This window comes from Hypanus sabinus, chromosome 29 (assembly GCF_030144855.1).
Source record: "Hypanus sabinus isolate sHypSab1 chromosome 29, sHypSab1.hap1, whole genome shotgun sequence".
Taxonomy (NCBI): Eukaryota; Metazoa; Chordata; class Chondrichthyes; order Myliobatiformes; family Dasyatidae; genus Hypanus; species Hypanus sabinus.
The window spans coordinates 15,005,067-15,032,750 of record NC_082734.1 but is presented as its reverse complement, the minus strand read 5'-3'; the positions used below and the strand labels follow the sequence as shown (position 1 = coordinate 15,032,750).

Here is a 27,684-nt window from a genome sequence, read left to right as displayed (position 1 = left end):
ATACAAGGGGCCTAATGGTCTATTCCAGCTTTTATTCTTAAATTAAACCTTCACATTATTGAAGACAATGAGCATGCAGGGTGATAACCTGCAGAGCTAATGACCAATTATACTAATTTTATGCAATTTTTACCAGCATGGTGAGCAGTTTCCTGTACTGAAGATTTTGGATGATTCAATAAAAACACTAACATTAGCATTGAAAGAAAAAAGAATTTTACACAACAATATACTTTCTCCCTCCTTACTGAAATGCTGTTTTCTTCCATCATCTCTATTACACAAGCAACGCAGATCAGCTGTTCCCTTTCCTCCATATTGCCCCTGAACCGCATTGTCCAATGCCCATCATGGCGGGAATGGCTCCATTCACAAACCACATTATAGTTGTCAGGATTCACGTCCTCCATTTAGCAAAATGGCTCCCCACACTAAAAATGTAATGATGTAATTAAAAAATTGACTGTTAAAGTGTCACTAAACATTAAAAAGTTTCATAGACCACAAGTAATCAACACAATTGGTACCGTTATCTTGCACTGCAGTCATAAAAGGTAATAGATCCCAATAATCTTTTCAATTCATTCCCAAATTGGGGAAAACAACCCCAAACAGCAGCTTTGAATAGTTAGAACATTTATAGGAAATACCATAAATAAAAAAATACTCTACACTTTAGCTGCCCACTCATAAGGCTGCTTGGGATTCCTCAGGATCAGCCCTTTAACAACAGATGGGTTTTCATTAATGAATGATTGCCAATCACTGCCTTCATCTCAAAGAAACTGGAAAAACAGGAATTCCTCCATCGACTTTGCAATATCTCCCCAGAAAACCTGTGTTCAGTTCCGTGATCCATATAGTTCTCCATTCCCAATCGTCCTCTTAATACCACGCTCCCAGTCCCAATAATCCTGCTCTCCCTTCACCGCCCTATTTTCCGAATACCCTTCCCTTTATGCAACATCTCCACATATATTCGTTCTTCATTTTTCATATTCCTCTTCTGACACACCCACTCTATACCCTACCCTACGGCTCCTGATCCAGAATCATTATTCCAAGCAATCCTTCCCTCCCTCGCCAAACGTCTACATAGCTTTCTCAAACTCTCAATGATCGAATAGCGTTGGAATAACCCAATGACAATCCTCTCCTCCCTGTCCACCGCCGCCGGGCTTCCAGCGCTCTCACAATGCGTTGAAGGCTCCCCTCCCCGCTCCGGGAAAGAAGGCCGGCGCCACCCACACGGTGTACGCTCGGTGAGCTCAGGGCTCCTCGCGCCGCCGGACAACCAGCCAGCGCTCGAGCTCGAGCTCGCGCTCCGGCTCAGGCCGCCGGCCAAACGCGCGAGGCCACCGCATGCTCCGGGCTCGGCGGAAGGAGCATGCGCAGAGGTGGGACGAGCAGAACTTGCCGCTCAAATCTGTCAATCGGATTCGCCATTTAGCTCCCCGTGCCCGGGGCTAGTCGCGGAAACCGGTGGTTCAAGAGGGCCGCGATCGGCGATATCATTGAGCCGGTATTGGCTTGGAAAATTCGCACAACCGCCTCTGACTCCAGGTAAACCATTAACTGCAATTATGGACGTTGAAGAAATTACAGCAGTAAGATTATTGTTCAGTTTGGCATCATGGACTGTGCATTACATAAATACGTTTGCATTTTTAACCAAAATAATTGAATGTGATCACAAAAAGTGAATCTTTTAGCAAAAATATACATTTGTGGCATTGATCTTATTGTACTCTTATAAAAATCAGTAATCATTAGCATTTAGAGTTTGAGAATCATGGCATTAAGATATACAGGAAAAGCATAGAAAACAGTAGATTGAAGCGGTTCTGCTTATGAAATTTTCACAGTTAAATATAATCACCAATTTGTTTCAAAAACACTTAAGAAGGTACCCTTCAGATTAATGTATTTTATTAATATGTTCTGGGATATTCTAGATCACCTGCACATGCATTGTGGTTTCTTTTATTATCCAATGAATAAAGCATAGTGAAGAGATAGGTAACTGTTTCTAAAAAGTCTTTACTTAGCAGATCAGGCAACATTTGTGAAGAAACAAGTTAATGTTTTAGGTCAGTCTGTCTTTGAGCAGATACTTCTTGACCTGCTGCTGAGTATTTTCAACATCTTCTGTGTGTTGACATTCTTTTGCTTTTTTATGGATAAGCAGTAAACCTTTTGTGCATCTAACCCTTAAATATATTCTTATTTTTATTTTAATTGGGTATTTGATACTGCCTTGAAAAGCTTAAAGTAGTAATGCACAAAATGCTTTGCTGCAATCAATCCTGATGGAGGGTTTCAGCTTTATTCCTCTCCATTGATGCTGCCTGATCTACTGAGTTCCTCCATAATTGCGTGTGTGTTTACTCTGATTTTCAGCATCTGCAGAATCGCTTGTGTTCAAAACTTAAAACAGTGGGATGATTGAGTTTCTACAAGTACATCCAACATTTCTTACTGCTTTATAGCTCCACCTGTTAGAAATAAACTGATTCAAAGTGACTTTAGCTTTACTGGGCCCTTCCAGACCACACTCAATTGTCTCAATCTCAGTAAAGATGCTCTTATCTCTGGAATTAAATTCTTTTTGTCCATTTAAGAATAAGGCCAACATGGAGACTCAAAGTTAAGTGATCCAAGTTAAGTGCAATTTCCTGGAGTCTTATTTATTCATTCCGTTCAACTTCCTAAAGTTTGGAAGCTTTGTTCCCATTGGCTATGAAGAAGGTGCAAAGCCAGATTTACAGCAATGATATCAGACTAAAGGGGTTAGGTTGCGAGGATAGTTTGCAAGCTAAGCTTGTATTTCCTTGAGCATGGTATATTAAGGGATGATTCAGTCCAGGTGTTACAAATGATTAGAAGTATTTATAAAGCAGATTAAACATTGACCAATACAGCACAGGAATGGGCTTTTCAGTCCACTATGCCAATCTAAACTAATTCTGACTGCTTTTACCTGGTCTGTATCCCTCAATTCCCTACCAGTTCATGTGTCTGTCTAAATCCTTTCCGAATGTTATTGTCTCTGCTTCCACTGCCACCCCTGGCAGCATGTTTCAGGCATCTACCATTGTTTGTGTATATTTTTTTAAAAAGGCCTTGTAACTCTCCTTAATCATTTCCCCTCTTGCATTAAACTTACATATTTCCACCCTGGGGAAAAAAGACACTGACTATCTACCCTGTTTAGACTTTTCTTAATTTATGTCAAGTTATCCCTCAGGCTGTGATGCTCCAGAGAAAACAATTCAAATTTGCCCTATCTTTGCTTATTGCTAATACACTCTTTTCAAGGCAAGATCCTCATAAACCTCTTCTGCACCTTATTGTAAACTTCCAAATCCTTTTATAATTTGGTGATTAAAATTGCACACAATACTCTAAATATGGCTTTACCAAAGTTTTTAAGCTGCAGCATGACTTGCCAACTTTCATACTCAACACCTTGACCAATGAATGTATGCTGCTATCTTCTTTACCACTTGTCTTAAGTTGTTGTCATTATCAAGGAGCTGAAATCATTTGTTCTGGTGGAGTCCAGAAAAAGTGATACAACTTGATATTAAAGCTCGATTAATTAGAAGTGATATCTGGAAGCACTTCCTTTACAAAAGGGTAGAGGAAATCTGGAAACCATTTCCCAAAATTCTACTGAGGCCAAGGGTTCAATTGAAAAGTTATAAACTGAGATTCATTGAAATTTCTTGGGTAAAGACACTTGTGAAGTTGTTTTAAAAATTCCTTTTGGGCTCTGTCAGCTGCATTCACAGGGCTGGAGATTTCTCTTCAAGTTATTCAGCATCTAAAGTGGCAGAAGTCAAAGCTGAACCATTGCTCCAGATCTATTCTATATACCTGTAGACTGGGTACGCTGGAAGCTACATTATGCAATGCTTCACTAGCTTAGGCACAAACAATGTTGCTCTCCTAACTGATGTGCTTTGAGTGCCCTTACAAGCTTTCTGAGCAAATTGAAGCCCTGTCTTTTATCCTGAAAATAATACTGGTGAGAACTAAAATGTACACCATCAGAGAGCAGCCTTATGAACTCAGCAATAAACCTACAGTGGCAAACAATGTTAAAATGGTAAAATCATTCATCTACCTGTTCACAGATCAACTGTGGTCTGTGACATACAGGTAACAGCAAGGCAGAAATTAAAACTAATATCAGTCTCCTCTATTATGCCAGCATTACAATGGCAGAAATTCTTCCTTCCAGATCATTTGAAAGGCATAGAACTTTCCCTTTGAAGATGTAACAACAATGCTATTACCACCACAACTCCTGTTGAGACCAAACATTTTTTTCAGCAACTTGAGCTATTTTTTCAGCATAGTCTATTACATTTACTGTTAATAATGTGGTATCTTCTATTGGAAAGACCAAATGAATATTGACTAGCAACTTTCAAGATCATCTCCATTTGATCCATGTTCATGACCTGGAGTTACCTGTCACTTTAATTATTTGTCTTGTTCCCATTATGACCTGTCTGTTTCTACATGGCTCTATAAAGCAGAATGTAAGCACAAGAAACAGCACCACCTTCCAGCTGGACACAGTAAATCCTTCAAGCTTCATTGAGTTCAATAATTTAGTATAATAAGCATTTCTACTCTCACTCCATATTTGCAGCATCTCTTTGAAATGTATTTGGTAATTTTATATAATTGTTCTACACTTCCACTTGCTGTAGTTTTGTTATCTAGCATTATCATCAATGTTCTTATTTAGTTTTAACCTGCCTTCCTTGCCAGTACAAATCTTTCCTTTAATTCTCTCCTTCCATTCCAGTGCCAACCCCAGTACCTACCTATTAAAACTAGTGTATTTCTAACTATGCCTTGTTGTGATTGAAGTTCATCAACCTTAAATGATAATTCTTTATCATTCCAAAGATGTTCCTGGCTTGCTGGATATTGTCAGTATTGTTTGTTTTTACATCTCTTGGTCTTCAGTTTTTCTCCCTTTGACTACACTTCCAAGTATTGCTTTATCTACAGATTTTGAAATGTTATCCTGTGCCTTCATATCTAATCAGTGATTTATATTTGAAGTCAATGTTTTTATACTGCCTCCAATCATTGCCAATATCGATTTCCCTCAAACTGAAAAGCAGCCTTTCAGCACATATCTGTCTCTGTGGCAACATAGTATATATGTTGCTACTGTTCCTTTCATTCCATAGGCTTCAAGATTCAAAAACTTTATTGTCTTTCTAACCGTACATCAGCTCTGCAGAGCAGAATGAGACAGCGTTTCCCAGGAGCAGTGCAACCATAACATAACAAATGCAACACTAAATAATAAACATAACAACAAATAGTAAACCACAACAGCCACATGTCAGTTAAAAACAAGTTATGTTCAATTTTGCTTACCAGTTTTTTCTCTTAAGCAGTGACTTGCTTCTACCACAGTTCTGTGAATTCTGACGTTCCTAATGGGTCCTTGTGGCATCTACACAAATGGAGCAGCTGTTGATTGAAAGAAAGGGTGTATAGTTTCTTCAGATTGTTGGTCTCCACTTCTTGCTGTTGAAGAGAATCAAAAGACACAAGAGATACTGCAGATGCTAGAAATCTTGAGCAACACACAGAATGTTGGAAGAACTCAGCAGATTAGGTAGCATCTATGGAAGGAAATATTTTAGGCAGAGACCCTTCAACAGCATCTCCAAAGATACTACCTGATCTGCTGAGTTCCTCCAGAATTTTGTATAAAGAGAATTAAAATGCCTGTTATAATCCTGGATGTTCCTCCACCAAAAGAAGTTCAAAGAAATGCTGGAGTGGTCTTGACTCAAGTGTTAGCACTTCGGTCAAGTGAGCCACTGTGTATGTTCCATTTCTTCAATAATGTCCTGAAATTCTCTGTGAAGTAATATCTCTGTGCTGGAAGCAACACACACAAAATGCTGGAAGAACTGAGCAAGCCAGGCAGCATCTGTGGAAAAGAGTAAACAGTCGACATTTTGGGCTAAGACCTTTCATCAAGACTGTGCTGGAAGTTGGTTTGCCTCATTGAAGTTCAGATTAAATTACTTGTTTTAGAAATTTAATGTGCACAGTGTGGCCTAGCCATTGTAATTGATGGACATGATCAGTGCCTTAGTGCTTGGGTTGATGATATATGAGAGAATACTAATAATAAATTGTGGATCTTAGCTAGTGTAATTGAAGGATTTTTACTAGAGGCAGATTTGTTAAGGCTGCTACAGTGCTTTGAGGTGCTTATGGTAAATTGTCTATGAACTACCTGTACAGAACATGGGACTACTGCTTTTTGGGAGATCAAAAAAATTTTTGAACGTTTTATCTCAGATGGCTGATGGCTTCACTTACCCATTGAGGAGGCTGTCAATTACATCATTGAAGTTGTTCTTCAGATGGGGACGTGATCTACATCCTCCAGGACCTTGTCATAGATCTTTATTACAGGGGAGTGGCTATGTTGTGCAATGCAGACAGGATGGTGAAGGATTTTTGTCTATGCCTGTGATTCAATTGCTCATTTAGATACTTTCTTTTTTTTTAGTATCTGAAAGCATTCCAGATACTTTCTACTCTCTGGGTGAAGAAGATCCTCCTCAGATGCTATCTAAATCTTTCCCACTACCCTAATTTAGGTCCTCTAATTTTATCTACTTTTGATACTGTGAGTTTTTTTTGGAGAAATTTTATCAAGCACTCCATAAGAAATCTACAGCAGCACCATCATCAGCTTTCTGCTGTGGTAACATATGATGAGTCATATATAATTTTGGGTCTGTGCACAATGGTCGTTTCTTTAACTCCTTTGCTCCCTCAAGCATTTTAATTCTATCGATTCCTCCAAAAAACAGATGCCCCAAAGCTTTAGTGATCCATGTTTGATTCTGAGGGAGAATAAGCTGTAGGGAAATGAGTAAGAGAATGGAATTTGCTAAGAATGCTCTGAGAGCCAGCATTGACTCAGTGGCTGAATGTGTTCCTTTTTTGTCATAAGATAAAATGAGAAAGATCAGCATTGCTTTATATGCAGACTGGCAGATTATGAGGACAGAACGTTCCAGAACAAGGTGGTTGAAATGCCGGATGATTCTGCAGGTTATTTAATGAATACATTACATCAGTTGATAGTTTAAGTTACCAGCCATTTTTTGTATCTTAGAAATTCTGAGACGTCTTCTTATCTGTGACCTTGCCAGTGAATATTTTAACCCCTGATTATCATTTCTGAAAACTTCTCTACCACCTAGGTTGAACTGGCCAGCCTACCTCATATTTGAATGGTGTGCATTTGGCATTCTCTAGTCCTCTAGTGCTACTTCTGTGTTACATCTTCTTTAAGCCCATGTAAAGTCATCTTGCTTTCTTTGGCAGATAGAGCATAGGACAGAGTGGAAGAAGTGCTACACCTGCCCTTACACTTCTTCCCTCAACAACATTCAGGGCCCCAGACAGTCCTTCCAGGTGAGGCGACACTTCACCTGTGAGTCGGTTGGTGTGATATACTGCATCTGGTGCTCACGGTGTGGCCTTCTATATGTTGGTGAGACCTGATGCAGACTGGGAGATCGTTTCACTGAACACCTATGCTTTGTCCGCCAGAGAAGGCGGGATCTCCCAGTGGCCACACATTTTAATTCCACGTCCCATTCCCATTCTGATATGTCAATCCATGCTCTCCTCTACTATCAAGATGAAGCCACACCCAGGTTGGAGGAACAATACCTTGTATTCCATCTAGGTAGCCTCCAACCAGATGGCATAAACATTGATTTCTCGAACTTCCGTTAATGCCCAACCTCCCCTTCTTACCCCATCCCTAATTTATTTATCTATTTTTCCCCTTTATTTACTCTCTCTGTCCCTCTAACAATCACTCCTTGCCTGCTCTCCATCTTCCTCTGGTGCTCCCCTCCCCCTTTCTTTCTCCCTAGGCCTCCTGTCCCATGATCCTCCCTCTTCTCCAGCTCTGTGTCCCTTTTGCCAATCAGCTTTCCAGCTCTTAGCCTCATCCCTGCCCATCCTGTCTTCTCCTATCATTTTGGATTTCCCCCTCCTCCTCCCACTTTCAAATCTCTTACTATCTCTTCTTTCAATTAGTCCTGACAAAGGGTCTTGGCCCGAAACATTGACTATAGATGCTGCCTGGGCTGCTGCGTTCCATCAGCATTTTGTGTGTGTTGCTTGAATATATTTGCCATATCCTATCTCGATGCACGATCCTTTGTTGGCTGCACCCATCCTCTTATTGCCCCTTTCTAACTACATGTTCACAGGAAAATTCTGCCTTCATTTTATAAATCACTTGAGTGAGAAACAAAAAGGTATTTAGTATTCCAGCAAAATAATATTTAATAATACATTTTAAGTCTTTTTGTGTTTTTCTGAACCACTTTAACATTGAAGGAGCAGACTCCTTAACAAAATTACTCTCCCTCCTTTTTTTGTTATTTTCATTATATATCTTTATATGCTGGAATTTTTAACAGTTCAACCTGTCTTTATTAGCAGTGTTGAAAAAACAAGTGCCAATTGAATCTCTGGTTTTCCTAATTAATTTTCAACAAATAAATCATTGCTTTATGAAAAAACATGGAGTTTATTGTGGAAAATGGATCATCTGACCACAATGCTACTGATAGCTTTTCAAATTAGCAATCCCTACTCACTCATCTATGCTTTTAAATACTTGTCTAATAATCAGATATGATCTTACTGAGTGATAGAAGAGATTTTAAAGCCTCAATATTGTTGTGAACTATACTACTTTATAGAAATAATGTGACATCCATATAGCTCTAAGCCACTAACTTAGTGCCAGCATTATTCTCATGAATTCATTATGTCCCAAGGCAACAACAGAGAATTTCTTCACCAGCTGAAAATAATATTAGGGATATATCTTCCGATCTCCTGCAAAAATCTAACAAGGATGCAGATCTTAAATTAACCAATACACGTAACTAGATATGAAACCAGTAAAACATGTTCAAAAGGAAACAAACTACCTAAGAGTTCTGCTTCTCTCTGTTCCTGATGGCAATGAAAATACTTACCAAGTGCAGTACCAAAACAGGCCTTTCAGACCACTGTGTCTATACTGTCATGTGGTTACCAACAAATTCATGAAATGCCTTAGCAGTTTCTCTCTGTTCAATTTTATGAAAGATCACTTTTTTTCATCTTTACTATGGTCTAAGTATTTGCATCATCATTAACTTGCTGAGCCTTGTTGCTGTGCAATTAACTTCCTTATAAATAAACTTGATTATTAGTTTTAGGCTGAGCATAACAATTTGGCAGGATGGTATTTATTGCTTTTGAAATAGAGGCTGAGATGAGCATCTTAAGTGGTCTCTAAAATGTTGTACTGTAATTAAAGACTAATTGTTAGTTCTGTAGCATATTGTTCCATTCATGCTGCATGTAAGGGCACAGGTTTCAATTCACCATGCCCTGTTGATAAAGCAGCCTGTTGATGGAAGCCACTTTAATGTTGGGATCAATGATTGAAATGTGAGCAGAAAACTCAGGCTTTAACATCAGTAAATACACTGTTAATACTTCTTTATCACTTTGTTTCAATTAGTTTAAATAAAGCAACATAAAATAGCATTAAACAAATTTAAGCAATTTCATTATACCATGAACTACTTCCTTTGCAACTAAGTGCTAAAACTTCTCCAAGGGCACCACTAACTTCACATTCAGTGACAACATCTGATCTGAAATTATTTTAGCAACATTAACGCTGAAACCATGTTAGTGAATAAACCATGTCATTAAAAAGCACATTTTCACGTTCCTCAATTCTTAATGTCAGTAGTAGCTTTCCTCTGCAAGGTAGTACCAGAAATGAGGGATTATATAATATAGAGCCCTGAAGTAGTTCAAAGATTCAAAGGTCAAAGTAAATTTATTACCAAAGTACATGTATGTCACCATATATTACCATGAGATTTATTTTCTTGCAGATATGAACTGTGCATTTAGACTCCTCATCCTAAGCAACACTATATCGTGGACAACACATATAATATACAAGCTGAAAGAAATAGGTCATTATTTTGTTAGCAGTAATATTGTGTGTTATGCTGGGGATGTGAGGATGTAAAATGACAATTTTGCCAAAAGAGTACAGATATTGATACATGAATTCATCTGTGCATTCTGGAGGGAATAGTTCCTTTGGTGTACCAAAAGTGAGTGAGACCAAAAGATGTGTTTGGTGACAGCTTAAAGGTAGAGACAATAGACAATAGGTGCAGAAGTACACCATTCGGCCCTTCGAGCCTGCACCGCCATTTTGAGATCATGGCTGATCATCTACTATCAATACCCGGTTCCTGCCTTGTCCCCGTATCCTTTGATTCCCCTATCCATAAGATACCTATCTAGCTCCTTCTTGAAAGCATCCAGAGAATTGGCCTCCACTACCTTCCAAGGCAGTGCATTCCAGACCCCTACAACTCTCTGGGAGAAGAAGTTTTTCCTTAACTCTGTCCTAAATGACCTACTTGGTACTGGACTCTCCCAGCATCTGGAACGTATTTCCTGCCTCTATCTTGTCTGGTACTGGACTCTCCCAGCATCTGGAACGTATTTCCTGCCTCTATCTTGTCCAATCCCTTAATAATCTTATATGTTTCAATCAGATCCCCTCTCAATCTCCTTAATTCCAGCGTGTACAAGCCCAGTCTCTCTAACCTCTCTGCGTAAGACAGTCCAGACATCCCAGGAGTTAACCTCGTGAATCTACGCTGCACTTCCTCTACAACCAGGATGTCCTTCCTTAACCCTGGAGACCAAAACTGTACACAATACTCCAGGTGTGGTCTCACCAGGGCTCTGTACAAATGCAAGAGGATTTCCTTGCTCTTGTACTCAATTCCCTTTGTAATAAAGGCCAACATTCCATTAGCCTTCTTCACTGCCTGCTGCATTTGCTCATTCACCTTCAGTGACTGATGAACAAGGGCTCCTAGATCTCTTTGTATTTCTCCCTTACCTAACTCTATACCGTTCAGATAATAATCTGCCTTCCTGTTCTTACTCCCAAAGTGGATAACCTCACACTTATTCACATAAAACGTCATCAGCCAAGTATCTGCCCACTCACCCAGCCTATCCAAGTCACCCTGAATTTTCCTAACATCCTCAGCACATGTCACACTGCCACCCAGCTTAGTATCATCAGCAAATTTGCTGATGTTATTCTCAATGCCTTCATCTAAATCATTGACATAAATTGTAAACAACTGTGGTCCCAATACTGAGCCCTGTGGCACCCCACTAGTCACCACCTGCCATTCTGAGAAACACCCATTCACCGCTACCCTTTGCTTTCTATCTGCCAACCAGTTTTCTATCCATGTCAATGTCTTCCCCCCGATGCCCTGAGCTTATTTTACCCACCAATCTCCTATGTGGGACCTTATCAAATGCCTTCTGAAAATCGAGGTACGCTATATCCACTGATCTCCCCCGTCTAACTTCCTGGTTACATCCTTGAAAAACTCCCAACAGATTAGTCAAGCATGATTTACCCTTGGTAAATCCATGTTGGCTCGGCCCAATCCTATCACTGCTATCTAGATATGCCACTATTTCATCCTTAATAATGGACTCTAGCATCTTCCCCACCACCGATGTCAGGCTGACAGGTCAATAGTTCTCTGTTTTCTCCCTCCCTCCTTTCTTAAAAAGTGGGATAACATTAGCCATTCTCCAATCCTCAGGAACTGATCCTGAATCTAAGGAACATTGGAAAATGATTACCAATGCATCCGCAATTTCCAGGGCCACCTCCTTTAGTACCCTAGGATGCAGACCATCTGGACCTGGGGATTTGTCAGCCTTCAGTCCCATCAGTCTTCTCATCACCGTTTCCTTCCTAATGTCAATCTGTTTCATTTCCTCTGTTACCCTATGTCCTTGGCCCATCCATACATCTGGGAGATTGCTTGTGTCTTCCTTAGTGAAAACAGATCTAAAGTACTCATTAAATTCTTCTGCCATTTCTCTGTTTCCCATAACAATTTCACCCAATCCATTCTTCAAGGGCCCAACATTGTTCTTAACTATCTTCTTTCTCTTCACATACCTGAAAAAAAGCTTTTGCTATCTTCCTTTATATTCCTGGCTAGCTTGCGTTCGTACCTCATTTTTTCTCCCAGTATTGCCTTAAGTTCTGTTGTTCCTTAAAAACTTCCCAATCGTCTGTCCTCCCACTCACCTTAGCACTGTCATACTTCCTTTTTTTTAATGCTATGCAATCTCTGACTTCCTTTGTCAACCACTGTGGCCCCTTTCCCCCCTTTGAATCCTTCCTTCTCTGGGGGATGAACTGATTTTGCACCTTGTGCATTATTCCCAAGAATACCTGCCATTGCTGTTCCACTGTCTTTTCTGCTAGGCTATCGGTCCAGTCAACTTTGGCCAGCTCCTCCCTCATGGCTCCATAGTTTCCCCTGTTCAACTGCAACACTGACACCTCCGAGCTGCCCTTATCCTTCTCAAATTGCACATAAAAACTTATCATATTATGATCACTAACTCTTAATGGCTCCTTTACTGCAAGATCGCTTATCAAATCCTGTTCATTACATAACACTAAATCCAGAATAGTCTTGTCCCTGGTTGGCTCTCGTACAAGCTGTTCCAAGAGTGCATCCCGTAGGCACTCTACAAACTCCCTATCCTGTGGTCCAGCACCAACCTGATTCTCCCAGTTCACCTGCATGTTGAAATCGCCCATAACTACTGTGACATTACCTTTGCCACATGCCAATGTTAACTCCCTATTCAACTTGCACCCAATATCCACGCTACTGTTTGGTGGCCTGTAGACAACACTCATTTGGGTCCTTTTGCCCTTACTGTTCCTCAGTTCTATCCACACAGACTCTACTTCTCCTGACCCTATGTTCGCCCCCCCCCCTTGCAAAGGACTGAATCTCATTCCTCACCAGAAATGTTTCTAAATGCTGTGGAGGCTAGTGGAGTGGAAAATGAGGACAAAAAAACTGGGAAGGAGTAGAGGGGGCAAAATGAAATTGTTAAAAATGGAATGGCATAGTCAAAGATCCTATAAAATATGGGAATGAATTTCCTGATGAGGAAAAATTAAATCATCTCAGGAACATTGGAAAGGAAGATGGCATTATAAGAACGAATGTGACAAAGGGAAAGAAACTAGAAGAATGAACTTCCCTTACAGGAAGCAGGGTGGTATAAAACATACACAAAGCAGCTGCCAATATAGGAGTTGTAGTACGAGAGGCTTGTTCCCTGAAATGTCAACAGGATAGTTGAGGGAGAAGGAAGTTAAGAATCTGAAATTGACCAAACCAGTGAGTGGCACCAAAGCTTTTATTTCAGGGTTTGATGAAGAAGTAGGTGACATGAAGGCTGATGATGTTGTGGATAGTGTAGAAGGTTGTTGTACGTTACAACAGGACATTGACAGGATGCAGAGCTGGGCTAAGAAGTGGCAGATGGAGTTCAATCCTGAAGTGTGATATGGTGCACTTTGGAAGGTAGAACTTAATGGCAGAGTACAAATTTAATGACAGGCTGTGTAGAGGAATGGGGGATCTTGGGTTATGTCCAAAGATCCCTCAAAGTTGCCATAAATTGAAAAGGTGGTTCAGAAGGTCTATTGTGTGTAGGCCTTCATTAGTCGGGGTTTCAATTCAAGAGCCACATGGTAAAGTTGCAACTCTATAAAATTCTCAAAGATCACACACGGAGTATTGTGTTCAATTCTAGTCACCTCATTATAGGAAAAATGTGGAAACTGCAGAGAGGATGCAGAGGAGATTTACCAGGATGCCGTCTGAATTAGAGAATATGTCTTAAAGAGGAAGAGCAAAACAACTGAAGTATAACTTCTTGCATTGACAACCCAAGATAAAGATTCTGTACCCTGACTACTAGCTTTAATTAAATTGAATGAATGCTACGTTCCTATTGAGAAAAGAAATATTTTATATGCGACCAAAAGTGGCATACTCAGACAGTTCACAAAACTAATTCTATTACTACTTTTTGCAAATATGATTCCACTACTAAGCTGCGTGCAATTGGAACCTGTGATTTACATTTTGATGGTGTATTTTTGGACTAATTGATTGATCTGGCACTTTGCTGCCTCTGAGAGAGTTTGGTAAGGTTTGGAGCAGATTATGTGGAGACAGGGCGCGAGCCCATTGCTCTTCTCCGATCGAGGTTTCAAGCAAGGTTGAAGTGGAGGAGGACAAGAGTTGTTGAGTCGTTAGATTGGGACAATCAATGCAGTCTGGGGTACTTCAAAGAATGCTTTGCCCTGCAGCCTGCAGTGGGCTAGTGGCGTGAAGCTGAACTGAACTAAACTGAATACTTCTGGATTCTTGGTTTGGTATTTGATAGTCTATGTGCTATCTGTTTGCTTTTTGCCATTTGTGCAATTTGTTTTTTGGGTGTTTGATGTGTTTTTGAACAGGTTCCATTTTATTTTATGGCTGCCTGCAGGAGGGCAAATCTCCGAGTTGTATTCTATATACATCCTTTGATAATAAATGTAATTTGAATCTTTGACCAGTACATTTTGGCCCAATTAAGCAGCTGTCCCAATAAATCGAAGTTTCATGGAACTAGTTAAAAAGGTATAAAAATGGCAAACTACCATTAAACTGAGTAACAAATTATGTATTTAAATGAAGCACAGAACAGATTAGAACTCTACCAATACTACTACAGTACTATAAAACTCTGTATTAGTCCTAATAGTTATCAATGCAAGAATTCATCCAGTGTATGCTACTGTATATAGGGTGTCCAGAGAAGGATAGCACCTCTAGTGAAGGGGCTTGTCTTGCTTATTCTGGGCAGCTCATTCATCTTTGGTCCCCGCTGGTCACTCAGCTCTCACCTGTGGTTCTAAGTAGCTGTTTGCATGTGACAGCAGCCGCACCTTGATATGTTGTTTCAAAAAGCAGGCTAAACCAGGTGAGAGTTGCTGGTGGACCTTATACCCCTGTGAAACTGTCCTAGCACATGAAGACAACTCCAGTGGACTGGACAGTGAGTTCCAACAGCCAAGGTGATTCTACAATGCCTTGAAGAGAGCAAAGTGCATCATAAGGCACAAAAGTAGTCATGGTTATCTATTGCAAACAGTGAAGACCCCTAGTTTGTGGAGACTACTCATATCACTGAACCCAGACATCCAAGGTCAAGAGAGTGAAACTGTTCCTATGCAATGCTTTTTCCGCTTTCAAAACTCTCCTGTGCAGGTTTCACTGTCATCGTTGGATACGACAAAGAACCAACATGCTGCTGGGTTCTTTTGATTGACCGTAAATGAGTAAAATCAGTGCAGACACATCGTGAAGATTATGGACAGCCTTCATACAATGCTTTTGACGATTGCATCCTCCAACTCTTCATTTTCATTGTAACATTCAAGATGATTGTCGATACCATAATTCTTCTTTGTTCCTAATTTATTGAAGTAGTGAAATCGTTTCATTTTCACTCCTGGTCATTACTGGCATCTCCAAGCCTGAAAGCTTGAAACTGCAGTGAACAAAACAATTGTAAATTGCATTACTACTTATTTCTTACCAACTATCAGTGACAAAAATCATTGCTTTTGAACACAAACACATGCAACTGCCACTATTTAAAAACTATTCGCTCTAAACACAATGTAGTGGCTAACAGTCACACCAGATCACGTAACTGGTACTAGTTAGAAACTGTTTGGTAACAGTCTCCTGTCCCAATTAAGTGGCATAATGTCCTAAATAAATGAGGGGAATCCTGGCAATTTTTCCTGTTTAGCTTTTGTTCTTTAAGAGTGGTGTCCAATAAGCAGCTGCCCTGATTAACTGATGGACAAATTAACCAGAATCTATACACGTGTTTCTTTGTAATATGCTACTTCTGGCCATTGCAGCATAGTGAAAATTACCCAAGTCTGGTTGATTGATGCTAAACAATAAATGCAATTATTCTGTTTTGTTTTCAGTAGATCAATTATTCTTTCAAATAATACCACTGAAAAATGACTGGATCTCAAATCACACACACAAAATGCTGGAGGGATGCATCAGGCCAGGCAGCATCTATGGAAAAGAGTACAGTCAATGTTTTGGGACCAGTCCTGCTGAAGGGTCTCGGCCTGAAATGTTGACTGTACTCTTTCCCATAGATGCTGCCTGGCCTGCTGAATTCCTCCAGCGTTTTGTGCATGTGCTTGGATTTCCAGAATCTGCAGGTTTTCTCTTGTTTGTGATTGGATCTCAAATCATTTGTTTCATATAGCACAGGAAATTTTATAGTAGCTTTTGGCAAGCCTCCAATAAACAAGAATCAGACACTTAGCATATTATATCTTCTCACACAAGCATGCCAAACATCAAACTTCCCTGGAATTTTTCTATCTTCCTATGACAGGCACCGGCATTGTATATAACTAATCTGACAAGGATTTGAGGGATGCTGGACAGTCTTTAAAAGCACTTTTGCACTTCAGGTGGGTTCACTGATTGTCAATTTACATACATGATATTAGGCTGATTCTTGGGCATCAGTGGGACACATAGTTATCTGCATCCCACCTTCCTATCCTACATAACTTGCTCTTCATTAAACCAGTCTACATTTACTAATTTAGAAATGAACGATTGGGAACTGAAAATCCTGTTCCACTGCTCCCTTCTGATCCGCCCCCACCACCCCCCCCACCAAATTAAACAATATTTCTGGATGAAATGACAGAGATAGCAACTTGCATTCATAAACTGGTAAATTAGTTCAATATTATCATATTCTGGGGTACAGTGAACAATTTGTCTTGCATTCGGCTCTTAGTGATTATTTCATTAGAACAGTGAAGTAGTACAAAGTAAAACAATAAGAGTATAGAATAAGGTGTTACAGAGAGAGTGAAGTACAGGTACACAGGGTATTACAGAGAGAGTGAAGGTGCAAGATCATTACGAGTTAGATTCAGAGGTCAAGAGTCTATCAGGGCACCAATGGTAGTGTAGCAGTTAGTGTGATGCTAACACAGCTGGGGGCGTCAGACTCAGAGTTCAATTCCAGCATGGTCTACAGAGTTTGTCAGTTCTCCCCATTACTGGTGACACTAAACTGAGTGGAAAAGCAAGTTGTACGGAGGATGTCGAGAGTCTGCAGAGGGATATAGATAGGTTAAGTGAGTGGGCCAAGGTCTGGCAGATGGAATACAATGTTGATAAATGTGAGATCATCCACTTTGGAAGGAATAATAGAAGAGCAGATTATTGTTTAAATTGTGAAAGATTGCAGGATGCTGTTGTGCAGAGGGACTTGGGAGTGCTTGAAAATGAATCGCAATAAGTTAGCTTGCAGGTACAACAGGTTATTAAAAAGGCAAATGGAATGTTGGCCTTCATTGCTAGAGGGATTGAATTCAAGAGCAGGGAGGTCATGCTGCAACTATACAGGGTACTGGTGAGGCTGCACCTGGAGTACTATGTGCTGTTCTGGTCTCCATACTTGAGGAAGCAGAGGAGGTTCACCAGGTTGATTCCAGGGATGAAGGGGTTAACCTATGAGGAGAGATTGAGTCGCCTGGGACTATACTCTCTGGAATTCAGAAGAATGAGAAAGGATCTTATAGAAACATACAGAATTTTGAAAGGGATAGATAGGATAGAAGTACAGAAGTTGTTTCCATTGGTAGGTGAGACTAGAACTAGGAGACATTGCTTCAAGATTCAGGGGAGAAGATTTAGGATGGAGATGAGGAGAAACTGTTTTCCCCCAGAGAGTGGTGAACTTGTGGAATTCTCTGCCCAGGGGCTTTTCACTAAATATATTTAAAAACACACTTAGATAGGTTTTTACATAGTAAGGGAATTAAGGGTTATGGGGAAAAGGCAGGTAGACAGAGCTGAATTTACGGACAGATCAGCTATGATCTTATTGAATGACGGGGCAGGCTCGATGGGCCAGATGGCCTACTCCTGCTCCTATTTCTTATGTTCTTACTGTATATGGTTCCTTTGGGTGCTCCAGTTTCCTCCCACAGACCAAAGATGTACCATTTAGTAGGCTAATTGGTCATTGTAAATTGTCCTATGATTAGGCTAGGGTTAAATAGGTGGTTGCTGGGTGGCACAAATTATTGGTCCGGAATGACCTGTTCTGAGCTCCATCTCTAAATAAATAAAATAAATCTTATCATACTAAGGGACTGTTAAGTAGTCTTTAACATTGGGACGGAAGCTTACCATGAGCCTGGTGAAATGTACTTTCAGGATTTTATATCTTCTGCCCAATGAGAAGAGAATACCACAATGCAAAAGCTAGCCCTTTTCATGCTGACCTGTTCTTCTGCCTAGTCCCATCTACTTGCACTCAGACCAGAACCCTCCATAACCTTCTCATCCATGTACCTGCCCAAACCTCTTTTAAATGTTACAATGGAATCAGCATCTACCACTTCTGCTGGCAGCTTGTTTCAAATTCACACCACCCTCTGATTGAAGGAGTTCCTCTCAGATTCTGCTTAAATGTCCAAAGTGGATGGGGTTTTTGATTATGCTGGCTGTTTTGCTGAAGCAGGGAGAAGTGTAGACAAAGACCATGAAGGGAAGGCTGGTTTTCATGAGGTGTTTAGCTGCGTCCACAATTTTCTGCAGTTTCTTGTTGACACGGGTAGAGCAGTTGCTGTACCAAGCTATAATGCATTTGGATAGGATGCTTTCTATGGTGCATCAATAAAATTGGTACAGGTCAAAGGTGATATGCTAATATTTTAGTCTCCTGAGGAAGTAAATGTGCTAGTGAGCTTTCTTGACTTTTGTAACAAGCTGCTCTATCTCCTTCTTGTACTCCAACTCATTGGTATTTGAGATACAGTCTACTATAGTGGTAATATATGCAAATATGTTGATGGAGTGGGAGCAGAATCTGGCGATGAAGTCCTAAGTGCTAAGGGAGTAGAGTGGGGGACTAAGGATGCAGCCTTGTATGGCACCAGTGTCAAGGTAATTCTACTGTTTGTAAGAAATCTGTATCACTATTGGTGGCTTCATTCCAAACATTAATTCAAACTAATAGTCCAATTATCTGGGAGAAGCAATTTCCATTCGGTTTATACAAATTTATAGGTGAACACATTGATTTTAATATTGTCATCCTTATACATTTTTATGGAAAAAATGCAGAAACTTGAAAAACGACAATTTTCAATGCTATGTCAACATTAACATGGTATTTACTAGGAGCATTCTCAAACAAAATTAAACAGACCATTGAAACAAGTATTAGGACAGGTCAGTGATAGCATTATTAAATATGCTGATTTTATGGAGTGACTTAGGAAGCAAGAGACATGGAGGAAATTTCAGAATTTACAACCACAGCCAGCTAAAAGTGCAGTCTCAATACTTAAATATCAAGACTGTGCAACAGGTTAGATTCAGCAGAGCATGGAGAATTCGGAGAGGCCTAGCACTGCAAGAGACCACAGGAAAGAGATTACCTTTTACAACTATAGATAGGAAGAGAAGAATGCCCTTTGCCTTTTATTTGCTTTCCCCTATTTTTTTTTCTTAGGACATTGACATGTTTTGAAATTCCATGCTTGCAAGGCATGTTGCCTGCTAAACATTCTGTGCCTGTGAACCTTCACAATAAGTGTAACTTAAATGTGGGTATGGCCCTCCATTCACTCAAACAGATCCAAAGCAGTGATCCTTGATGTTTACTCATTCCTAGTTTCATTGTGCTTCTTTCTGGTTGTCAAAATGCTGATGTATCTAGCTATGCCAGATCCCATAACGTGCCCTGCTTTTGATTAAAATATTAAAAGATAATGCTGTTGCTTGCCATATCTAGAATTCCATGCCCAATTTTTGAAATATTACAGAAAATTAAAAAATTCACTTGAGGATATCTGTGGAATGAATTGCCAATAAATCTACCTTCCATGTTAGTTATTCGACACTGATTGTCTAGATTCAGACCACACTAGGGCCTACTGGCTGTGTAATTTAGCTAAAGCCCTGTGTTCGTATCCAAAACTGGGTGCTACAAAATATTTAATCCCAAGTGGTAGCTAGTTATCAGATGAAGATATGAAAGTTTTATGCTGTATTGTTTTCTGATTCAACAGTCTACCAAGGCCCTAACTGAAATATGTAAGAGCTAACAATGAAGTAGCATTTTGAGCCAGACACTCTTATTTAACCAGCAAAATATCAGTGTTAATCTGGAACCACAAAAAAAAGCACTGAGGCGCATTTGATTCAGTGTGGCTGTGCTAATTTTTTGGAGAGGTATCTTTCTACTTCCTCCAAATAACAAGCAGTTTTAAGAAAATGGATTCAAACTAGGCTAGTCCCTTTGTAGAAAATATACCTTTATAAATGAATTGAGGCTACTTAACATAGAACAGTAGCATAGTACATGCCCTTCAACCCAACCTTTAAACTCCTCCAAGATCAATCTAACCCTTCCCTCCAACATAACCCTCCATTTTCTTTCATCCTATCTAAGAGTCTTTTTAATGTCCCTATTATATCTGTCTCTACCACCACCCCGGCAGTGTGTTTCTTTCAAATACCACTCTCTGTGTAAGACACTCACCTTTGATTTTCATCCTATACTTTCTTCCAATCACCTTAAAAGTATGTCCTGTTTTATTAGCCATTGCTGCTTTGTGGAAAAGTGCTGGCTGCCCACTCTATCAATGCCTCTTAGGATCTTATACATGGAACTTTGACTCAATTCCATGGGGTTTATTACTTTTAAGTTTCACGTAACTTACATTGGCATTAGAAACTGCTCATTATAGTTGCAATTTATTCTCATTATTTGGGTATTGCTGGAAAGCTAATATTGATTGCTATCCTAAGTTGCCTTAGATAAAACTATATGTTACTCTTTATTATCACTTCAGTGGACTTAAGGAAATCTCTCAATGCTTTTGGACACAGAATTCCAAGTGAACATATAGCAAAGAAGGAACAAGTTAGGGTGGTGTTTAACTTGGATTTGAACTTCATGATGGGCCTTTTAAGTTGGGGAGGTTGCATGTATAGGAAGTTAAAGTAAATTTATTATCAAGGTACATATATGTCACCATATACTACCCTGAGATTCATTTTCTATATTGTGCAACATTTTTAAAATGTAGTTAAATAATACTGGGAAAAATGAGTTGTAGGGACCTTGGAAATGAGCCTATAGGTTGTGGAGTCAGTTCAGCATTGAGGTGAGTGAGCTTATCCAAGTTGGCTCAAGAGCCTGATGGTTGTGGGGTAGTAACTGTTCCTGAACCTATTGGTGTGGGACATAAGGCTCCTGTACTTCCTGCACTACAGTAATAGTGAGAAGAGAGCATCGGGGTCTTTGATGGATACTGCTTTATTGTGGTGGCATGCATTATAAATGTCAACGATGGGGAGTGCTTCGACTGTGATGACCAGACTGTATCCACTACTTTTTGTAGACTTCTCCATTCACAAGTGCTGCCAAAGAAACTTCGAAGGATCACTTTAGCAAATGCTCCAGAAAATGCTCATTTTAAGTATGTTGCATTGGCAACAGAAGGAGTAAATGTTGAAATTACATTCTAGGACTTTGGGTGGAGAGGAGATGGTTGGTATGGCATGGTTAAAATTGGTTATGATCCATCTACACACATTTGTCTAAATAAGAATTGTGATGTAGGCTTGAGATTATTCCTCAGAATTTTATTAAGTATTCTCCTGTAGTCAAGGCCATACAGGCCTCTAATGATTTCTGTGCATTTGGCACATTGCATTCTGTTTTATTAAATGGTCTTAAATTTACACAAAGAAGAGTTTAGACTAAAACGATAAAATAATCCAGGGTCATACATTGGTTTGATTTGGGGTCAGTTACCTGTCAATCATCCTTGAAATGCAGGATGTTGATTCCTGAAAGTAATTCTGAATACTCCTGCTTTAGGCTTGTTAAATAAGGACCAATTTTTATCTTGTAATGCCTGACACAGAAATGCTAATGACTATTGCCTGTCAAAATATCTAAAATGAATTTACTTAAGCTTGCATAATGCTGACAAATCAAGTAATTGCATTCAAAAAAATTCTATTCCATCTTACAGTATATGTTTTTAATATTTTATACCCTCTACCCTCAAGAAAAGGAGAAAATGGTAATTGGTGATGTGGTTGTCACAGAATCTTTCATTGTTGTATTAATGACAAGTTCATGATGAGCTCATTAACTAAAATGCCTGTGCATATTGTTTAGATAAACTGCCAGCAAGCTGAAATCAGATCTGCACAGAACCCAAGCAAAGACATTTGGGTGACTTTTCTTAAATGTTAGTCCTATTAGAGTTCTATTTTGGGAAAGGTTGAATTGATGAACTCATGCAGTGCCTTCTGGGCTAAGAAAGGGAACAATCAACAAAAGCTCCTACTAGTCATTATCAGGAAATGATTCCTGCTGCAAAGTGCACGTCACCTATGCCTCAGTCAGCAGCTGAGTAAGAAAGGTGCTCTGCCCCATTTCAGAATCTTGAGCATTGAATCCAGGCTGGCATTCCAGTACATGTTTGAAGGGGTGCTGCGTTATTATAGAATATAGAATGGTATAGTACAGGAACAGGCTCTTTTGGCCCACAATGTCCCTGCTGAACACAACACCAAATTAAATTAAATTTCCTCTGCCTGTACATGATCCATATCCTTCTATTTCTGGCATGTTCATAGGTTTATCCAAAAGTCTCTTAAATGCCCTGATCATATCTGAACATAAAACAGAAAATTCACAGGAATAGGGCATTTGGCCCACAATGTTGTGCCAAACCCGCAAAAAGTAAATCAAAAACACACACTAATCCCTCCTACCTACACCATGTCCATATCCCTCCATCTTCCTTACCTCCATGTGCCTATCCAGATGTCTCCTAAAAGCCTCTAATATATTTGCCTCTACCATCATAACAGACGGCACATTCCAGGCATCCTCTACTCTCCGAGTAGAAAACTTAATGCTCACATCCCCCTTGAACCTACTCCCTCTCACCTTCAATGCATGCCCTCTGGTATTAGACATTTCAACCCAGGGAAACAGATACTCTCTGTCCACCCTATCTATGCCTCTCATAATCTTGTAAACCTCTCAGTTCTTCCTTCAGCCTCTGATAGTCCAAAGAAAACACCCAAGTTTATCCAGCCTCTTATGATAGCACATGCCTTCTAAATCAGGCAACATCCTGCTAAACCTCTTCTGCACCCTCTCCAAAGCCCCAACGTCCTCCCTATAGTGGGACAGCCGGAACTGTACACAGTACTCCAGATGTGGCCCAACCAGAGTTTTAGAAGTTGCAACATAACCTCCCGACTTTTGAACTCAGTGCTTTGACTAATAAAAGAAAGCATTCCATAAGTCTTCTCAACCACCTTGTCCACTTGTGTACCCACTTTCAAGAAGCTATGTTCTTGGAACCCAAGATCTCTCTGCTCAGCAACACTGTTAAGGACCTAGCCTTTAACGGTGTACTGTCTCCTTGCATTTGCCCAACCAAGATGCAATACCTCACATTTATTTGGGTTAAACTCCATCCAGGTTTTCTCAGCCCCTATCAGCATCTGATCTATATTATACTGTATTCTTTGCCAGCCTTCTACAGTACCTACAACTCCACCAATCTTGGTATCATCCACAAATTTACTAACCCATCCATTTACATTTTCATCCAGGTCATTTATACACATCACAGCCAGCAGAGGTCCCAGCATAGGTCCCTGCGGAACTCCACTGATTACAGACCTCCAGCTAAAATAAGTCCCTTCAACCACTACGCTCTGTCTTCTATCAACAAGCCAGTTCTGAATCCAAACAGCCAATTCGCCATGGACCCCATGCATCTTAATTTTCTGGATTAGCCTCATGAGAGACTTTGCCAAATGCCTTACTAAAATCCATGTAGACAACATCTGCTGCCCTACCCTCATCAATCTCTCTAATCACTGTGTGAAAAAACTCAAATCCGAATCAGGTTTGCTTATCACTGACATATATCGTGAAAGTTGTTAATTTAACAGCAGCAGTTCAATGCAATGTATGATAATATAGAAAGAAAAAGATAAATTGATTAGTGTCTGTGTATATAGAATAGATTAAAATAGTGCTAAAACAGAAATAATACATTTTTTAAAGTGAGATAGTGTTCTTGAGTTCAATGTCCATTTTGGAATCGCATGGTAGAAGGGAAGAAGCTGTTTCTGAATAGCTGAGTGCATGCCTTCAGGCATCTGTGCCTCCTTCCTGATGGTAACAATGAGAAGAGGGCATGCCCTGGGTGATGGGGGTCCCTAATAATGGATGTTGCCTTTCTGAGGCACCACTCATTGAAAATGTCTTGGGTGCTATGGAGGCTAGTGTCCAAGATGGTGCTAACTGATTTTTGACTTTTTGTAGCTTCTTTTGGTCCTATGCAGTAACACCCCCACTCTGTCAAACAGTGATGTAGCTTGTCAGAATGCCCTCCACGATACATCAATATAAATTTTTGAGTGTTTTCAAACCCCTAATGAAATATAGCAGCTGTCTTCATTTCTTTATAACTGCTTCAGTATGTTGGGATCAAATTAGATACTCAGAGATCTTGACACCCAGGAACTTGAATTTGCTTACTTTCTCTATTTATAATCCCTCTGAGAATTGGTTCATGTAACCTCGTCTGACCCTTTAAATCCCTTACTTCCAGCTTCTTTCGGTTAAGATTTATGTTTTTTTAAGTGTAAAGATATTATTGCTCAGGTAGTAGGCAATATACCTTTTTATGAATACAGCTCTGTGGTGATAAAAGTTCTGATTAACTTTTCTATATATCATAAGGTTAGCTTGGAGTTGGGTAGAGGGAGGGTGGGGTGGTAACTAACTTTATACGATTCTACTATGGGTGCTTACCTTAACTGTTATGAACTGTACATTTGATATGTTTGTTTTGCACTGTATAAACTTTTTTTTACTGTTTTTTGTTGTTGCATTGTAAAAACTTATATAAAAAATAATTTGAACAAAAGATGAAGCAGCACCTCTTTCTTGATCTTACAATTCCCCACACTGCTCTCATGATCCTCTATGTACTTTTCTTTAATGAATACTAACTCAAAGTACTTGTTTACTACCTACCCGTATCTCCTGACTCTATCCTTTGTCCTTCAGTTTCTTTGGTTATCCTCTTGTTTTAAATGTAAGTATAAAATGCCTTGGGAATTCTCTCTAATACAACATGCTAAGGATATTTCATGGCCCCTTTTGGCCACCTTAATTCCCTGCTGGAGCACTTTCCTGCTATCTTTATATCCCTCAAGGAACCTGTCCGATTTTTAGTTTCCTGTTTCCTCAACATTACAAATGGTGTTTTTTTTTCTTTTTAACTGAATTCATTACCTTTCTCATCATCCAAGGTTTCAGTTACCTTACTATCATTGTCCTTCCTCCAACTGGAACATGCTTGTCGAGAGCACTGATCAGCTGGTCTTTGAATAACTCCCACTTTCGGATGGAAACTCAAAGCAACGTATCTTAAGCTCTTTCAGTTAAGTGCTGCAGCATTGTGAAGCAGTTCCCTTCAAGAGAACTGGAATTCTTTCCAATGTCTTAGTTAACATTTATCTTTCAATAAATGACACCAAAACTGGTCATCTGATGATTGCTATTTGTGGGATATAGATAGTACAAATGGCTACAGAGAATGATTGTAATAATGCTTCGGTGGTTAATAATCTAATCTAGGATGTGTTCGGGTTGTAAAAAAGGTGCTATGTAAGTAGTGACTCTCCATGTTTTGGCAGGTTTTTTTGTTAACAGCTTTTGGAGTTAATTATTGGTGTGCTATTGTTGGGTGATGGGGCTGTTGTTGGTTGCTGACTGCTGCTAATAGTGGGGCTTTTGTGAAATATTAAAGCAATATATATTTATTTTCAATTTTCTTGAATTTTTTTTAGTTGACAGGTGTAAAAATCCATGTTAACCACATGATACAGATCATATGATGAAACCTCAAGGAATGTGTTCAACAAGATTTTTAGTGGGGAAAGGCTACAGAGATTGGTATTGGTATAGCTGCCAAATACCAATATTCAGTCATTTTGGAGAAACAGTTTTCTACAATTAATGTTCTTCCGTCTGGAAAGGCCTGTAGTCCATTACCGATTACAAAAAGAATGCACCTCTGTCCCGATGATCACCTCCTTCCAAACTAATAAATGAGACATCTTTGATTCACAGATTACATTCAGAAACCACCCCCCCCCCCACTCCAGTGCCCATTCAACCAGACAATCACTAATGCCTCACACTCTTCATCAAAGAAGAGGAGGTGAGAAAGCTGTTCAGGAAGCAAAATATCCCAAGGATGCACTTGGAAGACGAGTGCACCTTCATGGTTCTGGGATTTTGTAGATCTGGGGACAGGCTGATTCTAGGCTGGTGCCCCTGATTGAAGTGTCGCCGGGAGAACATGGAACATCGGAAGTTGCGCCTTATTGGTGCCGATTCTCTGGACGTAGTGTTCAGAAAAAGCAATGCAACAGACTTCTAACGTTGTAAATCAGTGGGTTGTTTGTTATGCCTCCCCTCTCGCTGTGAAACAGGGACACCTCTTTTTCTCTTATTAGGGAGACAGAGTGGTTGTGGTATGTCGAATTACCAGGTGAATGAGTAGTCTTTGGGGTACTGCAAGTCTGTGTCTTTATTGATGCTTTGCTACACGCTTGAGTGCTCAGTGGAGAGTGCTGATACTTTTTTGCTTGTAGGGGTGGTGGAGGGGTTTTGGGGTTCTAACTTTTTAACTGTCTTTCATTCTTTGGGGCACTCCAAGATGTCTGCAAAGAAAAAGAACTTGAGGATCTAGTTTGTACATTGTATACATTTTTCTGACATTAAATGTACCTATTGAAATATCAAGAAGGTCTCTCCCCCTCTCTCCCCCTCTCTCCCCCTCTCTCCCCCTCTCTCCCCCTCTCTCCCCCTCTCTCCCCCTCTCTCCCCCTCTCTCCCCCTCTCTCCCCCTCTCTCCCCCTCTCCTTAAATACCGTGCTAACAAGCTGTCTACAGTCGTCACAGACATTTTCAGTAAGTCTCTTAAACTATGCACTGTTCCAGCATGTTTCAAGAAATCTGTTATTATCCCAGGAAAAATCAAAGATCCATGCACTCAATGACTACAGGCCATTTGCACTCACATCAGTCACAATGAAGATTTTTGAAAGGTTGGTCAAGTCATTTCTCAAATCCATAACACCAAATTTTCCTGAGCCACTGCAATCTGCCTACAGAGCCAATAGATCTGTAGATGATGTAATTAACATCAGTTTGGACTTCATGCCACATCATCTCGAATCTGCTGGTACATTTGTTAGGATTTTCTTTGTTGATTTCGGATCAGCTAAAATACCATCATCCCTGAGCTTCTGCAAGAGAGACTACCCTAACTTAACATACCAGCTCCAATGTGTAGATGGATCACAAAGTTTCTCTTTGATGGGAGGCAGTATGTGAGACCAGGTAAGCACATACCCACATCCTGCTCAGTTAGGGGTGTATTCTCTCTCCCTTCCATTTTTCTCTATACACCACTGACTGCATCACCAGATCACCGCCACACTAGTGCTCCCTTCT

The 27,684-nt window shown here is 39.9% G+C and overlaps 2 protein-coding genes across 2 annotated transcripts in view; one reads left to right on the top strand and one right to left on the bottom strand.

Moving 5' to 3' along the window:
* The window catches only part of LOC132382739 (meiosis inhibitor protein 1-like), a 184,750-nt gene extending 183,448 nt beyond the window's left edge, over positions 1-1,302 (bottom strand). Inside the window, exons 1-2 of the mRNA XM_059953189.1 lie at positions 1,195-1,302; positions 249-431 (exon numbers count right to left, since the gene is read on the bottom strand). Of these exons, the coding sequence (XP_059809172.1) occupies positions 249-410 (162 nt within the window). The 5' untranslated portion in view covers positions 411-431; positions 1,195-1,302. The remainder of the gene's footprint in view (positions 1-248; positions 432-1,194) is intronic.
* A 96-nt stretch (positions 1,303-1,398) lies between these two features.
* The window catches only part of LOC132383035 (ankyrin repeat and fibronectin type-III domain-containing protein 1-like), a 214,250-nt gene continuing 187,964 nt past the window's right edge, over positions 1,399-27,684 (top strand). The window contains exon 1 of the mRNA XM_059953740.1: positions 1,399-1,563. The gene's annotated coding sequence lies outside the window, so the exon portion shown is untranslated. The remainder of the gene's footprint in view (positions 1,564-27,684) is intronic.